Here is a 16,326-nt window from a genome sequence, read left to right on the forward strand (position 1 = left end):
TCAAGCCAGAAGGAAGGGGAGGATCCAGAAGATATTTGAATAGAAATACCAATAAGAGCACGCGGCCACAGAGATAAGAGTTTTTTCCATATCCAGGACAAAGAGGAAAGGGTCGGGACAGTCCAGATTGAATCCGTTTTGAGGAGGTATGAGTGAACCCAGGAAATCCAAATAAAATCATGCTTGGAGGCAATTTTCTTGATGAGCTTGAAGCAGGCAGGCCAAGTTCACATCATAAATCCTACAGATGTCAAGACCTCCTTCAGATTTCGACCAGCAAATGGTAGACCGACTGATAGGGCAAAGAAAACGGGAGGTTTCTTGGCCCTTTCAAAGAAGTAAAGAAGAGAGATTCCATGGTCTAGATGGTGGATTTGAAAAGAGGAAAAATATCACACCAATAGAGAGATGAAGATTGGAGAACAGAGCGAATTAGAATCACACGACCAGCAAAAGAGAGGAGCTGGTCTTTCCAAAATTGAAAATTTTTTCCCGAATGTGGTCAAGCATAGAGGACCAATATATATATGTTACTTGTTTCATATGACTTCTCTCAATTCTTTTTAAATTTATAAATTGAACTCCATAAGTGACATCCCCTGCCATCGGCTTTGACTACCAGATCCAAAACATCAAAAAGCCTCTAGTTAACAAGCGCAAGCCTAAACCCACTAGGCTCAGGATCGTTATGGGTCACCAAAACAATTTTGCTATGATTCCTTTTTCTTGTTTTTGATGCTTTAGATCGAGTATTACCCTTGGAGCGGCTTTCATTATCCTTGTTAAGAGGTTTAAAGGGGAGAGCGTTGTTTTTCTGAAGCAATTTCGTTCTGAACGTTACTGAATTGCAAAATCTACCTCAATCGTGGTTGTTTCAACCCCCAGTGAAGCAACGCAACCACCAATCTCTTCATCGCAGCGGCAAATCTTCTTCAAGCAGGCAGAGCCACATTAACACTTCCATCCATCATTGCCTCCATAATCCACTCGTAAACTGATCCTGTAGAACCCGAAAGAGATTTTCAACAAATCTGGTAGTTGGAGTCAATTAGAGGATGTCACTTAAGGAGTCCATTTTGTAAATTTATAAAGATTAATAAAAGTCTTGTGAAATAAGCAATTTCTATTTATATATAAAGTCCTCACATGCAATCCTGATGGTGTGTCTAAGATGTGACCAAGTTGGGAAAAAATAGAAAAAAACATAAAGGCAATTTAGGCATAAAAATAACTAATTTTCCTTAATTAGCTTTTCTGAAAACCACGAAGGGAGGCAAATCTTTGGGACTAGAAATTACATTAGAGGCTAAGACAAACCTCCAGGAATCCAAATGAAAATTACCCAACAAATATTTAAAAGTTTAACCATTAAGTGCAACCGATCATTTATATTTTATCTATACGTTTTTTATTTTGAAAGGAGTGCACCAAGTTTCAATTAATTCATGTATGTAAAATGGGGCAGAAAAGCATTCTTTTTTCATATCAAAATTAACAGAATATACTAATATTGGGTAAGAAAATGATGAAAACATTATAAACCATTAAGAGTGGTTGCCTAGTGCAACAATATTTTGGAAACCAATTGATCTAGTTAATGTGAAATCAGACAGCTGACTCTCACCTTCTTGCTGGGCCAACGTGTGATCTTATTCAGTTATCATCCATTCCTTGTACCATTAGTTTCACAGCTTATACTTCATGGGTTGCTTCGAGCCACTTCAAGAATCTCCTTCAATGGTAGCTGACAAATCTGCATTCCCATTAACCCCCTTTTGAGTAATGTTTTAAAGCATTGATGCTACCTAAATTTAAAACTACTACATTTACACCCCTGAAATTTATTCTAAAAACTACCCCAGCTTTCCGTTGTTTCTTTCTTACCCAGGATTTACTTATACAAAGGATAGCTGATTTGGCAACGCACAAAAATTCAGCTTTCATCACTGTTGAAATACATTGATCACAAAAAAAATCCAGAAGCCCCTTCCAATAATCCTCTGGCAATATCCTGGAATTCATCCGCAAAATGATCATGCTAGAGGTAAACTTCGAAATAATTGACATAGGAATAGCAAATTATTCTTATAGAGAACTGAAAACTGTAGAAATGGAGAAATATATGGAATTAGGAGATCTATCAAGCCAAAAGAGAAATGGATTAGCTGTTAGCCTACTGAAAAAAAGTGACAGAAAAGATATTAACAGTAATAACTATTGACTCCCCAATAAAAGCCAGAAGATGCGAAGATCTTTGAAACTGCCCAGCATAACCAAAGGACCCCTTCATTAATAAGTCATTTAGTCATTTACATGCTAACCAACAAAATGACCAAGCTACAGTAAGTGATAAGCAATCTGTATTACCCAAAAAACAGATAGGTAATATCAGTCAAGAATTGTTATGGGTTTGTTACCTTAGGTGATCTATGAAATCGTACCTGTGAATACACAATTCAGGACTCAATCTTATTGTTAAACAGACCACAAAATCCCTTCCCACATTTCAAGTTTCAATCTGATCCACATAAACTAGAAGCCAACCAAACTACCAACATAGCCATGACTACAAAGGTGCATTGGAAAAGAATGCATATGGAAATACGGAATACCTAATGGGGGATGCAAATGTAATGCCATCAAAATGGAGGGAAATAATTAGAGTTTAAGCTGAAACTATGCGAACCCTATCCACACCATGACCTGCCCATCCAATGGCCAGAATTGCCATCATCATCTCGAAACTAGAAACTTCTGCTGCCAGGAGTAATTTTCAAAACATCAACTATCTCGGTGATCCATAACTATCCATCCATACAAAAAACCCAAGAATGAAAATTCTGGCCAAGATCAGCCATGGCCATTGAGATCCGTCAGGGGTTTCCGAGTAGCCCCCTAAAAAAAGGATAGAGGTAAGGGTGTCAATTCGGTACAGTATGGTACGGTATCGACTTTGAAAACCTCTTACCAAAACCGTACCATACCGAATTTATACGGTACGGTATGGAAACGGTATTTTAAAAAGCGGTGCGGTATGATTTCAGTAAAAAATCGGTATGAAAAAACGGCAAGGTTCGGTATTTGGTACGGCATAAATTCGGTATGAGAAAGTCTATTTTTCTCATCATAATGTTAAGTTTTACTCCCACAAACCCCACATATATAGATTACCTTGAACTTGCTTTTGTTTCATCATAAAATACTACAGGAGATCGGTTGGAATTAGTATAAAATAAATTGATCGTTTTATTGCAATGCAATACAAAAGTATTGGTATCTTCAACATTCTTATGCCTAGATTCTACACCTATACCGATTTTCCATTTTTAAGGTTGCGACAAAATTGGGTTGGGCTAGCTGGGCATTTGCGTTAACCTAGAATCAACTTTGTCAAGTGAGGCTTTGCCAAGAGTGTAAAATCCATGAAACTACCTGAGAAAGCTCTAACCAGCAACCATTAATAGAGAATTAGAGATACAAAAGTACAAGTGTACCACCAAGCTTGTGACAATTGGAGCCCAATAAACAAAATGAAGCTCTAAATTGCATGGAACTAAAGGCTAAAGCTAAATGTTTGGGTTATAAGTTGAAAGAGAAAATTACCCAAATAACCCAAATACGGTATGAAATTCGGTTTTGGTATTTGGTTTTGCGGTACGGTATGTGGTACTATCCTCATACCAAAATCGTACCGTACCAAATTCAGAAAACGGTTTTCGGTACATACCATACCGAATTTGAAACGATGCGGTACGATACGTTTTAAACGGCGCGGATCGGTACTGTTAGACAGTTTCGGTACCGAATTGACACCCTTAGATAGAGGTGTCTTTTACATGGTGAGGACTGAGAAGAGAGAGATACACATGGGAGCACCAGTATAGGTCAAGCTCCTGGACACAGCACTTTTCCAGTTTTAATGTGCTACAAAACTAATAAAACCCCAAAAGTAAGCAATTACCCAAAAAAAAACAATAAATAATAAGTAAAAAAAAAAAAAAGGAAAGCAAATAAATAAAAACCAAAAAAGTGAAGTACAAAGAGCTAAGGAAAAAAAGAAGCACACCATCAGTACAGTGAATGCAGTTGATTTGGACCCAAAAGGGGGGGGGGGGAAGAAGAAGAATGCAATTGATAAATGTAATGCAGATTTTTCATGCAAAATGCAAGTGCTTTTCCCCAGTTTCCTTCAAAGTAGTAGGATTTTTTGCTTTAAAATATTGAGTATTTGCAAATTCATAATAAACTAAAATGATACCTCGAGCAACAACACATTTCTATATTAGAGTTTTGCCAGAGGATGTACCAAAAATTGACAGTTGAGATGCCCTGTGATATCTTCATTTCATCCTTGTAAATAGTCACCAACTGGGAGGGTCCCAATCAAGATATGTGTTCAAGCATGTAGTTAGTTATTAATCTAGTGTTATTTTAATTCCATTCCTTCTATTTTGTAACTAAATGTTGACTCTGCATGTTGTGGCCATTGAGATCTGATAGGGGCCATTGAATAGGCCCTGAAACACTGAGAAGTGAGCTACACATGGGAGCACCAGTGTGGATCTATTTCGTAATTAAATATTGACTCTCCACATTTCTCACTAAGATTCTAATAGATGTGATATGAACATGGTTTAACACCCCCCCCCCCCCCAAAAAAAAAAAAAAAACTAATAATAATAATAATTGGGCCCAAAGGTCAGACCAAAGAACCCAATCCAAAGCTGGCCGAATTCCCCCAAGGGCATTTTGGTCATTCTCCAAGCCTTCTAGGGCTCAATATGGGTCTAGATTGAATCCCCTCGATCCAAGGGTTACGGATCTAATTTTATTCTTTTATTTGGGTTAGTAAATTTTGAGTTATGAAGAGTCCAAGTTCATTACAAGTTATGGATAAGATAAGATTCCTCATCCAAGGGGTTTCTTATCTTTTAGGAGTTTGTTTTGCATAGAGAGTTCTATTTTGAGTTAGAGTTGTTGCTTGAGTCCTAAGTTATCTTAGTTACTGATCAGCACATTTATGTGTGAAATCTTAGGACATAAAGCATGCATTTTACACACTTTTAGTGGAGTTACATTGGGTTTATGTTGCTTTTGCAGATTTTATGAATTTGTAGGACTTAAGCGAATATTCGGAGTTTTGGGTATGAAACATGCCATTTTTACACGTCAAGAGGTCCGTTCAAATTCTCAAGTGCGCAAAGGGGCCTGATTTGGAGCATGATGGGCTAAAGATGCGATTGTGGACCAACTCCAGAATATCTTATAAAATTAGATTAGGATTTTTTTTTTTTAATTGTAATTGAAAGAATGTATGGGTCCCACGAGTAGTCAAAGATTAGAATTTTTTATTTATTTTATAGATTTTCTAGATGATTTTATTTTATTGTATTTTTATTTATTTCTCTAATTAATTTTCTCTCTCTCCCCACTTTCTATTCTTTTCACTATTTTATTTTATTCTTTTTCCTTAATTAACCTAAAATCACTTTTCTAAAAGTTTTTTTTTTTTTCTTTCCTTCTTCCACTCTTTCTCTTTCTTCTCCACATTCTCTACGTGTAAGTCAAAGTTAAGTTTTTTTTTTATTTATTTATTTATTTTATTATTCTTTCTCTCCACTTTTACTCCTCACGTACTACTATTTTTTTTCTTTTTCTCCATTCTCTCTCTCTCTTTTTCTCTCTTTTTATTTCTAACGAATTGTGCTCTTTCTTTAATTGTTTTTCTTTTTCTATTTTACTCTTATTAGTATTATTAGTATTATTATTATGTATTATTATTTTATTTCCTTTTTTGTAAATTTTTCTCCTTCTTCTATAAATATTACCTCTCCTCTTAGGTCTAGTTTACACTTTATTTTTCTCTTTAGTTTATTTAAGTCTTGCACCTTCTATTCTCTCTAGCTTGTTCTAGGTTTTCTCTAGTTCTTTGATTAATTTGTGGGTTCTAATTCTAGATTGAATGTTTAAGTTTTAATGTTTTGTAAGGAAGATTGAAGTTGTGTAATTTATTTGATGCAAGTGTATTTCCTTTATTTTTATTAATGCAATTTCAAGTTCAAGTTCAAGTTTCAAGTTTGAGGATTCACTTTCTCTCTGGGTCTAGCAATTGCAGATCTAGATTATTCTAGATCTGGTTATTAGGGTTGGTTGAGATTCGAATCGGTTGTTCAAGTTTTTTTTTTTTTTTGGAGATTCAAAGATGCAAGTAAGTAACATTCTTCAATAATCTTCTCTCCCCCCTCCATTCCCGCTTTTATCTACCCCTCCGTATTCTTAATTTAGGATTTAATTTCAGCATTTATTTATTGTTCTCCCTTCCCCCTGGGTCCTTGATCAAAGATGCTTACAATCGTACCTCTCTTTGGTTAAGGTTTCCCTTTTGATATTATTGCTTTGTTTATTGCTTTGTTATTTACTTTCTGTTATTTCCTTTTTGTAATTTCTTTTTCTCTAATATTCTTTCCCCCGATCGGTGGACTGTAAGCTACGGCAAACGGTCCACGGTCAAAGTCATTATAATTATACTTCCCTTCCCTCGATCCAGAGCTAACACTCGGATCACTTCCCTTTTATTTTTATGGTTTGCATTTTTTTTCCTACCTTTTATTTATGTGTTGGTTATGTTTGCTTTATTTTTCGTCTTAATTCGATTGCATTAGATGTATGGATTAGGATCGTTGGTTTAGTTTAATTAATTAGTTAACAAAATTGAATCATTCCACTCTCGCATTACCATTAAGAAATTGAATTCTAGGTGGCATATCTCCCTGAGATCGACCCGTTAGCTACACGATACTGTGCGCTTGCGGTTATTTTATTTTGCAAACAGTTAACCATGTGCTTTTAAGATTAAATTAAAGTGTGTTTTAGTAAGATCTCAATCTAAGGGTTGAGGTCTTGTAGTAATTTGATTCCATTTTGAATGTTTTGGTCAAGAGTTGGGATCCTTATCTGTTAGTGATTCCTGACCTCAATCAGTCTTTTGTTTTAAGGCTATAAATAACCTATTCATGCAATGCAATATTCAGTTTTAGATTGATGAATAAAGATCATTGAGTATTTATTGCCAAGGTGTGGATTCCCCTGCAGTTGTCAAGTTGAGCATTCTACTTTTCTGCATGCAATCATCAACTGCATTATTCAAGTATTCAAACATTCAATCACAGCAATAAAGTTGACGGCAGTCTTCAAGCCTTTAACCAGTAGCCCTCACCCATTCCCAGCAGCCCAAGTACAGAGCTACCCCCACCCCTTCACCACCTCCCTTAAGCCATCGCACCCATACCCTGCCCCTCCCCCGTTCTGTGCAACTTCCCTACCCCCGTCCTTGCTGCCTCACCTGTGTAGCAGTATTCCCAGACCCCACAACTTCCCCAGTCTCTCCCCTACCCTCCCACAACCCTATTAGACCCCTCCTCCAACTCTTCCCTAAAACCACAGCTCCCCCACTTCGCCTTCTTCCCTATGGCTACCCTAGAACCCACCCCCTGAAGCTTCCTTTACCCAACCACATAAACCTCCCTATTCACTCCAGTTAGGTCATATCACCCTTTAGGAATTATCCTACAGTTCCCTTCTTCTTTAACCTTATTTTTCTTAAGTTCTAAAATCCTGCACTTCATCTTCTTCGTTGGAAGAATTCTGCAGAATTTTAAAAGCTTCTGAAACCCTAAGTTTGATAAGCATCAGATCTGAATTACCACATACAGCAGGGCTTTAGAGGCTTAGAATAACCTAAAGGTCCTAAACCCCTGTTTCACCCTTCCCCTTTGTTGGAATTTCCTAGGCAAACCTAAATCTAGGGAAATTACCTTTATACCACTAGCCTAGATCCTGGTTTTCGTCAAGCTGACATTCAAAAAAATACACAAAGGCAGGAGGACCACAATTGAAATATTGAATCTAATGTGGACTAGATTTCTTCCATCGTGTTCTATCCTCTCCGTTTTCTGTACTCAGATACAGGATCAGGACTTCGTTTGCTAAATACCGCCAGAGCTATATCCGGTCCTCGCCATCAAAAGGTTGCTCAATTGGCAACAACCAACACCTCTTAGCAAACAAGTCAACTCTCCCTGGTGGTATATGTGTTAGTCCCAACCCCCTGATATAAAGCTACCAGTTCCCCAAAAAAATAATAAACATGTCCAAAGTTTAGTTTTTTGGTTAGTGGGGTGCAGTCACCAATGCTGTCCATTCCACTCTTTCAAACACTAGTTTATAGAAGAAGAAGGCCTGAGGTTGACTTGATATTATTACTAGAACCAGAATTAGGGTTGGCTGAGTTTATTGTACACAAAATTTTCTTTACCATTGCTCTCATGCTCTCATGACTGGTGTCCTTGAGTTACATTGCTCAACTAGAATGAAGTTCTCTTTGTCAATACTGGCATCAACAAGTGCTATACCTGTTCAAGACAGCATAGGATACACAGTAAATATTTACTCTAGTTGTTCCAAGCTAGAGCCTTTGATACTCCAGCTAGGAGAGGGGAGTGTTTAGATGTCCTGTGGTGTCTTGGTTTCATCAATTGTAATTAGTCACAATAAGGTGAATGTCCCAATCATGAGATGTGTGTAATCATATAGTTTAGTTAAGTCTCTTATTGTTACTGAATTCCTTCCCTTGTATTGCTTGTAATACACATTGACTCTTTGAAAGCTTCCTACTATGAGTCTAATAACTGATACTGTTAGTTGTATTGCTTGTAACAGACATAGGTCTCCTAGTAAGAGTACAATGCCAACATTATAAACAAAGAAAGACCACAATCAACCTAATCAACCTTTCATAATTCAGATTTTTCCCACGAGCTAATACTATTGCCATCCTACTGAATGCCCAATTTCAGGTCCTAGTTTCAGTACATTGACCAAGTGTAAAAAGACAAGCAAGAGAATCTGCAAAAAGAAGCTAAAATTTTATACAAAATGAAAACTCTGCACTTCTAACCTTCAACCAATTCTGCACTTAGGTTTGATCATCTTGAAGCGTTAAAGCGAAGTAATTGCTGATTTATGTGCAATATCATAAATGGAAATGAGAATCTCAGCACCAATCAATATGATGATGACCCACTCCAGAAAATCAGATTTCCTGTTTTGAAGAATTTCTTGCAAAAACCGAATATTATGCTGCATAGAAAAATTTTAAAGAAATTCAACAGAATATATTATTAGGGAATATTGTGGACAGTAGTCAGTCTAAGTGAATAAAAGTAAGCAAAAAATAGTAAAACCATGTTACCTCCACAAATTTCAACTTAAAATCAAGGCTTGCAAATCTCTGAGTTAATTCAAACTCATCTCTAAGATACTCCCATATTTGAGCATACTTAGCATCTTTCCAAGCAATGTCTGATCTGTAACAACCAAAACTTTATCCATTGGTTACAAGACCACATAAACCAATGAAATATTTAAAGCACATTAAAGTCTGACAAATTAGCTGGTGGAACAATATCATGTCAGGATGTCACTAATCCAACATACATGATCAGAATATATGCTTTCCAGGTCAGTGGGAAGCCAAATCATTTCCTTATTTTGCTTTCATATGTGAACATGAAGAAAAAAAATGTAATTTCTTATTGATTTTGTTCACCCTAATCGCCGATCTTTTTCCAATTGATCTCCCACTGGTTCTTTCCCAGTTTCAAGATAGATTTCACATTATGCCCCCTCAAGCTCAAGCACATATATCTCCCGACTCCAGCTTGGAACAACAAAAACAGATATCTTCAGAGCCAAACTTAAAATATATAAAACCAGCATAGAAGCCGGTGGGCATCAACTAATAGGACAGCACGAGAATTCCCAACCGCAACCCTCCATAAACACACCAGAAAACAAGCAGCAGCAACAGAAGAAGAATCTTCATGAAATCCAGATAACAAAATCAAGCAGAAAAAAAAACCAGCTGTAGACCAGAAATCAAGAGCAGTAGGAGATGAACAATCATCATTAAAACCTAGAGAAGATCAACATTATAGGAAAATCTCAGCAAATAGCAGCAGTAAAAGATAAACAAGTCATCATCACAGACCAGGACTCTGATATCTTAAGGAACTTCTGACAAAGAATAGAGAGAAATCTTCAATAAGGAGAACTCCAGGCAGATAAGAAGTGCCAAAAACAAGTCACAATAAGAAAACAAACATATAATTGTCAACAGGAAGATGGTAAAAAACCTACAAGAAGAAGAAGATGAAAATTACCAAAGAGGAGAGAAACAAATAATCTTCACAATGAAGACAGTGGGAAAAATCTTTTACAATAAACCAAGCAAAGAATGCAGAAAAATATTCTTCTGGCGATACTCTGCCTCACATGTAGCACCACCAATAAATAAATAATTTAAGGGATAAAAAAATTTGTGCAGCCCCAATAATGAAATGACAGCAAACACCAACTTAAGTCAGTTATACCATATCAACAGTATGAACACCATGAAAACCAGGAGCGGCAGAACAATATCAGGCAAAATACCCAATTGCAGAGTAGTCTCAAAATCAATCTGACTGCACATATATTACAAACATTAGCTTTAATAAAAAATAAATAAATAAAATAAAATAAAAACAGGAGAAGGAGAAGAAGATTCCAAAGATATTGCAGACAGCAATCTGATTATGCTGCAGTGCTGCACACTGTAAAAAGTAGAAGATACCACAAGGTTCAGTAGGAATCCAATGGCCGATCAGGAAATGAAGAACAATATATCAGCAACTATAACAAGAAGCAGAAAACCAATTGTAGACCAAAAATTCCACAACAGCAAGGCAAGTATGAGAATGAAACTGCAATCCAGCATGAAGTAAGGGTAGGAAAACTCTAATATAGCAGTACTGAGTGGGCACCAGCTCTTTGATCAGGCTAAAATCCAATTTGAGTGCCAATGGAGAAACAATTCTACAAAATAATGAATAAAAACACAACCACTTCTGATGGCTAGATAAAAAAAGAAACCAATCCAAATCTATTGAACAGATCAATTCCAAATATGTAGTAAGGATTCAACCCAAGTCTGTATTTAGTTTCTTGTGTTGCTTTGCTTAGTGCCGTTCGGCTTTGTTGGGTTTAGCCCTTGTTTCTTGTATCTTCCCCCCACCCCCAGGTTTTCTTCAAGCTTCTAAAAAGGAAAGGAGAAATAAAAAACAATTTCAAAGGCATAGATCTGATCAGTAACCCAGCAACAATGGATACTTTACGAGGATCCTCCAATAATAGCACCAGATCATAAAAAATAACAAAAAATCCAAATCATGAAAGCAAGACAGTAGCAGGGCATACGGGACAAGATAATCCTAGATCATAATCAGCAGAAGCAGTATCAATAACAACAGAGATGATTAATCTTCATCAACCAAGACAGCAGTAATATACAGAGCCTGCACAAAGAAAATCAGGCAAGAAAACACCCGAATAGCAACAGTAAAGGGCACAGCAGCATGCACAGAACAGCAACAGCAAGAGAAGATCGCCATTCACAAGGAAACATAGTATTCCTTCAAAATTATCCAACTAAGATTTCACAATGAAATAAGTCTTTAGACAACACCAGTACAATGTCGAGCACCTCTCAAAAAGTCCAAGTTTAAGAATCACATCAGCAAGGTTTGAATTTGCTTTTCCCACTAGTTGAAAAAGCTTTTTTCGTTCCATTGTAAAGGTGCCAGTTTTTTCCATCCCACGATTTATGTCAGTGAACTCTGCAACTATTCCATCAACCTGAAAGTGGAAACAATGTTACAACTTACAAGCAGGTCTAGACACATGAATAAAGGAAAAAATTTGCAGCTTGAGAATAAAAGATCAAGTAGGTATATACCTGGCGAACATAGTAATCAAGAGCAATACTTTGACCAAGCACGCTACCAATAGTGCGAATTCCATCAATGTTTAATTGCTGCAACATTATGTAGTCCAACCCACCTTTCATCCATGTCTTTAAAGTTGGCTTCTCCCTCACCTCATACTCTACAATTTCAACATTAAAATCAAGTTAAGACAGACACTTGCTGAATGTGTCAGCTGCAGACTTCATGCTTGTTCTAGAAGTGAAGATATTCCAAATCCATAAATTGTAATAAACAACATTTTGGTCCAACCAAGAGTCCTAGATTTCAGAAGAAAAAAACATCACCAGAAATTTATTCCGGTACCTCCAATGCTGCGTACTTGCCATGAATATGAATATCAGTTTTTTTTATTTGAATAAAAAAAAAATCACTACCAAAGGAAAGAAGGGGGAGGGAAATACAAAGAGAACCAAGAGGATTCAAAATGTAGCACCAAGCCATACAATGAACCTAAAAGCCGCACAGAGAGAAAGAGGATACATAGCATCAGGCAATGATGGACCAAATACAACGCCAAGAGGTAAGCTCAACAAAGCCAAACCTAGAAACCTCACTATTTTCCCGCTTGACCCGGCAAAATCAAGATAAATTGCATGAAGGAGTGGGAAGAGACGAGGAGGCAGCTTATTTGATTCACTTCATGATAGCTTCCAGGCTTTAGCATTTGGTAAAATACAATGAAAGAAAACAATGCAACCAAGGGAAAATATATGCCAACAGGAGCTGGATCTGTAGCCAAATCCAATCTAACCACAAGAACATGCAAAACCTTATGTACATCTTCACACCCATAAAAACAAACAGAAAGTACAGTAAAAAAACATATCAGTTGATTAAACCATCTATTATAAGAGCTCACCATCCTTTCGCATTTCTGGAAGCAATCCTGAAGCATGCCTTTCTACAATCTTCAGATAAGCATCAACATCATGATCAAAAACATTAAATAATACTATAGATCCATACTGAAAAACCACCATGTAGCAGCAGTCACTCCCACTTAAGCTAGCGTCTGATCCCTGAAATACGAACTCAAGCGCGTAAAGCAGGCATTTCAGATGGTATTGGAATAATCAGCAGGTTCAGGGTATAGAGGCAACTAGAATATACTTGTACTAACGGCTAGCCAGTAATTGATACATGTATGCTTCTAGAAGATACTGTAACAAAATTATGTGTAAAACTATAGCATTCAGTACTATCAGAAACAACAAGAAAAGATACACAGATATGATGGTCGACATAAACAAAATTCAACTCGACATTGTCCCAAATAAATGGGATCGGCTATGTCCCGTTTGAAGATAACACAAAAATGACAAGCTAAAGAAAGCCATAAACGGCGTGAAAAAAAAAAAGTTGCACATGGGTTTTTATTCTAGGAAGGTTATAGAGATGATGTGAATAACGTGGAAAGGTGCACCCCCAGTTTTGTGTGATCAATCAAAGGAAAATTCTGGAAAATTGTACAACCAGTTACGATGCATGGTGCAAAGTGTTAGGTTCTTAAGAAGTATAAAATAGATAAACTCAATGAAGTAGAAATGAGGACGCTACGATAGATGAGTGGCAAAACTAGAAGGACAAAGTAAGGAATGATCATGCTAGAGCTGGTTTAAATTAATTGCATTAAATGATACACTACGAGAAAGTCATTGGCTTGACCACATTCAACGGAGGTCTTTAAATGCCCTTCTAAGGGAGTAATTTAATCTAGATCAAAGGAACTAAAAGAGCTAGGAGCACGAATAAAATAATCTAAGGAGATGTGGTGAGAAAGGCCATGCATGGTTTAGGCCTTATATTCTATATGGCCTCAAATAAAGTTGATTGGAAGGCAAGGATCCATGTAGCCGACTCCATTTAGTCGCGATAGGATCTTTTTCTTTTTTTTTTTTTACTTTAATTGAAAAAAAGTTGTGATGATGATGTTGTATAGTTTATACATTCTAAAACATAAAATCAATGTATCAGCTAACTAGATAACAAATTAAAATCAACCCATGCACTCAAAGGAACCGAATGTCCAAACCTGCAAAAGCATATTAATAATCTGATGATGTGACCATGGGTTCAACCCTTGGCTGAAACCCTAGGTGGGACCCCCCAGATGGCTCCAAGAAGCCACCATGAGCTAGAAGACACCCCGAGTAAGGGTATTTATGGCAATTTTTAGCCCTCTTTTCAGTGCTAGAATTAGTTCCATTTTATTTCTAAAGTTTGAATTGGTTTTTATTTCTTAATTTGAGTTGTGTTTGAGTTGGTTAGGTTGTGGATACAATAAGACTCCTGCACAAAGACGGTCCCAATCTTTTACAAGTTTACTTTTAATTAGAAGTAGTATTTTAAATAGTTGGTGGTTAAGTGCCCTAAGGAGTTATTTTTCAAGTGAACTTCCTTAGATAGTGTCTCAAGTTGTTTAGTCATTTAAATTCAACATGTTTCTTTAGTTGTTTAGATTCCAATTCAAGAGTCTAGATTATCTGGTGGGATCCTTGTCTATTAAGGAATCCCACATGGTTTATTTTGAAGTCTAATGGATCACAAAGACTAAATACTTAGAGGTTATGAACATGGAGACATGGGAGTACAATGGTCAAATCTATCTAATAGATAATTTTTGAGCTTACTGGAATGTTCAACAAGCTATTCAAGCTATAAAAGTTACAAAGCTATTCCAGCTATAAAAGTTGCAACTACGGAGTGTATACCTTAATGAAATTTTAAAATTTCACAAACGGAACTGATCCTTCGCAGACCAGTAGAGCACGTGCTACATGTCATTTCTTTCTTCCCAAAACAGATAGCAATAAAATCTGTACTTTGATTCATTCAGTGTCAAACTCTTTCCGTCCCTTTATAAGAGAATAACATATGAATGTTGGCTAGGCAGTGGTGAGACCTACCTGCTGTGTTTGATTCCATTCCCACATTCTCTCTCATTTATTTCCTTCTCCCCATTCACATAGCAACACAACGTACTTTTGCTTTGTTGAAGGTCAGATTCTTTTCTTTTATAATAAAGACAAAGACATGCGAATGATAGCAATACTATAAGTCTATAACCTTCAAATGTATATCCCCCCACACTGTTCTTGTTATTCCTTTCTCCCACACTAGAGACCAGGCGAAAAGTCATCTGGATTTTGCTGCTTTCCATGTCAAACTCTTTCTCCATAATTCCAACGTATGTATTACGCATACTACTACCATCATTCACACAATACGCTTCCGGCTTCTCCTTATACAGTAAGTATTTAAGTAAACTACACAGGAAAAAGCAAAAAAGACAAATCCCTTCCGAGATTTTCATAGACAAACTGACATAACTCGTCGGCTATGCTTTAGGTAATTGTTTCAAAAGATATCGACAACACAGAAATCTTCCAAAAGGAGTTGCGATAAGAGGCTAAGAATAAGAAGACGGAAAACTCACATCTACATCCAGTTTAGTGCCTCGAAATCTAAGGACCACGTAATTGGTCATACGGGAACTAGGTGGAATGAAATTAGCTTTGTTCTGATCAACTAGTCCTCTTAAATTGACACTGCGTCAAAAATCACAAAGAGCTTTCAGAGAATAATAACAAATACAATCAAATCATACAGATGAGGAAGATCAACCTTGTGGAGAAGAAATAAGCTCTAACAGAAATGGACGACTTCGAATCCGCCTCATCAACCTTACTATCGTATCCATCGCCAACCTCGGAGCAGTAAACTGGTTCATTCCAGTCCAATGAGTGCGTCGAAGGAGTCGATGAGAGGCATCGAACAACAAGGACAGAGAGTCGACCGGAACTGAACTCAATATTTCTATGCTTTATTACCGTAGAAATAAAATTTCTCTGAAAATTTAGGGTTACAGCAAGGGAGAGACAGTGAAGATAACTTGGAGCTGCAGCACAAGGGTTTTTGCAGTAGAATTGTCTAGCAACAGCCAAAGACTTTGTTACAGAAGGAGATTGCAAACGAAACACCATTATCTTCAAATGCTGGTCAATCGAACGGCTTCGCCACGTTTCATTCAGACATTTTAGTTTTCCGCTTCAATCTCTTCGCTTCACTTTTCTGCTACTGAGGTTACATGTTGCAGTGAATACCAAAATGAAGAGGGGGAAGCGCGTAGCGGGAAGGCCAAACGAGGATTTCATTGTTGGGCCCACTGAAATCATGCGGACGAGAGCTACCTTGTCATCCTGAGCGGCTGAACCCTTTGTATTAATTTTAGGGTGAGAACCGGGCTCACCTTAGGGTTCTTGGCTCGTTTTATAACCTACAATGACAAATATAACCCTCACAAAATAAAATATATGTAAAAACGATGATTCGTACCCAAAAAACACACGTACAAAGATGATGATTTTTTTTTAGTAAGAAATTTCCATTAACCGAAATAAAGAAGAAAAAAAACAACCCACGAAACAGCCTAATGATGATTGTAAAGCTTAGGATGGGTCTA

The 16,326-nt window shown here is 36.9% G+C and overlaps 1 protein-coding gene across 4 annotated transcripts; it reads right to left on the reverse strand.

Annotated features, from left to right (window-relative positions):
- Positions 1-512: 512 nt before the first annotated feature.
- On the reverse strand, positions 513-15,990 carry LOC149027066 (protein RETARDED ROOT GROWTH-LIKE-like). Of its 4 annotated transcripts, none has more exons than XR_016173965.1 (9): positions 15,489-15,990; positions 15,301-15,412; positions 12,724-12,883; positions 11,834-11,982; positions 11,582-11,733; positions 9,251-9,365; positions 8,957-9,138; positions 1,625-2,011; positions 513-1,000 (listed from the first exon to the last, which is right to left on the reverse strand). XR_016173965.1 is itself a non-coding variant. In XM_089158768.1 (8 exons), the coding sequence occupies exons 1-7, from the start codon at positions 15,845-15,847 to the stop codon at positions 8,998-9,000; spliced, it is 1,188 nt and encodes a 395-aa protein (XP_089014894.1). In that variant the 5' UTR covers positions 15,848-15,990; the 3' UTR covers positions 1,094-2,011; positions 8,957-8,997. The 4 variants fall into 4 exon arrangements, 1 of the variants encoding a protein (XP_089014894.1); XR_016173966.1 differs by having other exon boundaries at positions 513-1,031; XR_016173968.1 differs by lacking the exon at positions 513-1,000 and having other exon boundaries at positions 1,095-1,753; positions 1,885-2,011.
- Between the last annotated feature and the right edge of the window lie 336 nt (positions 15,991-16,326).

This window comes from Hakea prostrata, chromosome 1, assembly GCF_041222555.1.
Source record: "Hakea prostrata isolate BN-2017 chromosome 1, UWA_Hpros_2, whole genome shotgun sequence".
NCBI lineage: Eukaryota > Viridiplantae > Streptophyta > Magnoliopsida > Proteales > Proteaceae > Hakea > Hakea prostrata.

Bases quoted from the DNA above. Each gene is read 5' to 3' on its own strand.
- LOC149027066 (XM_089158768.1), bottom strand. From the start codon at position 15,847: ATGGTGTTTCGTTTGCAATCTCCTTCTGTAACAAAGTCTTTGGCTGTT. The intron at 11,983-12,723 runs GTGAGCTCTTAT...TTGAAATTGTAG, and splicing joins TCCAGAAATGCGAAAGGATG to AGTATGAGGTGAGGGAGAAG. The intron at 11,734-11,833 runs GTATATACCTAC...TTCCACTTTCAG, and splicing joins TTGATTACTATGTTCGCCAG to GTTGATGGAATAGTTGCAGA.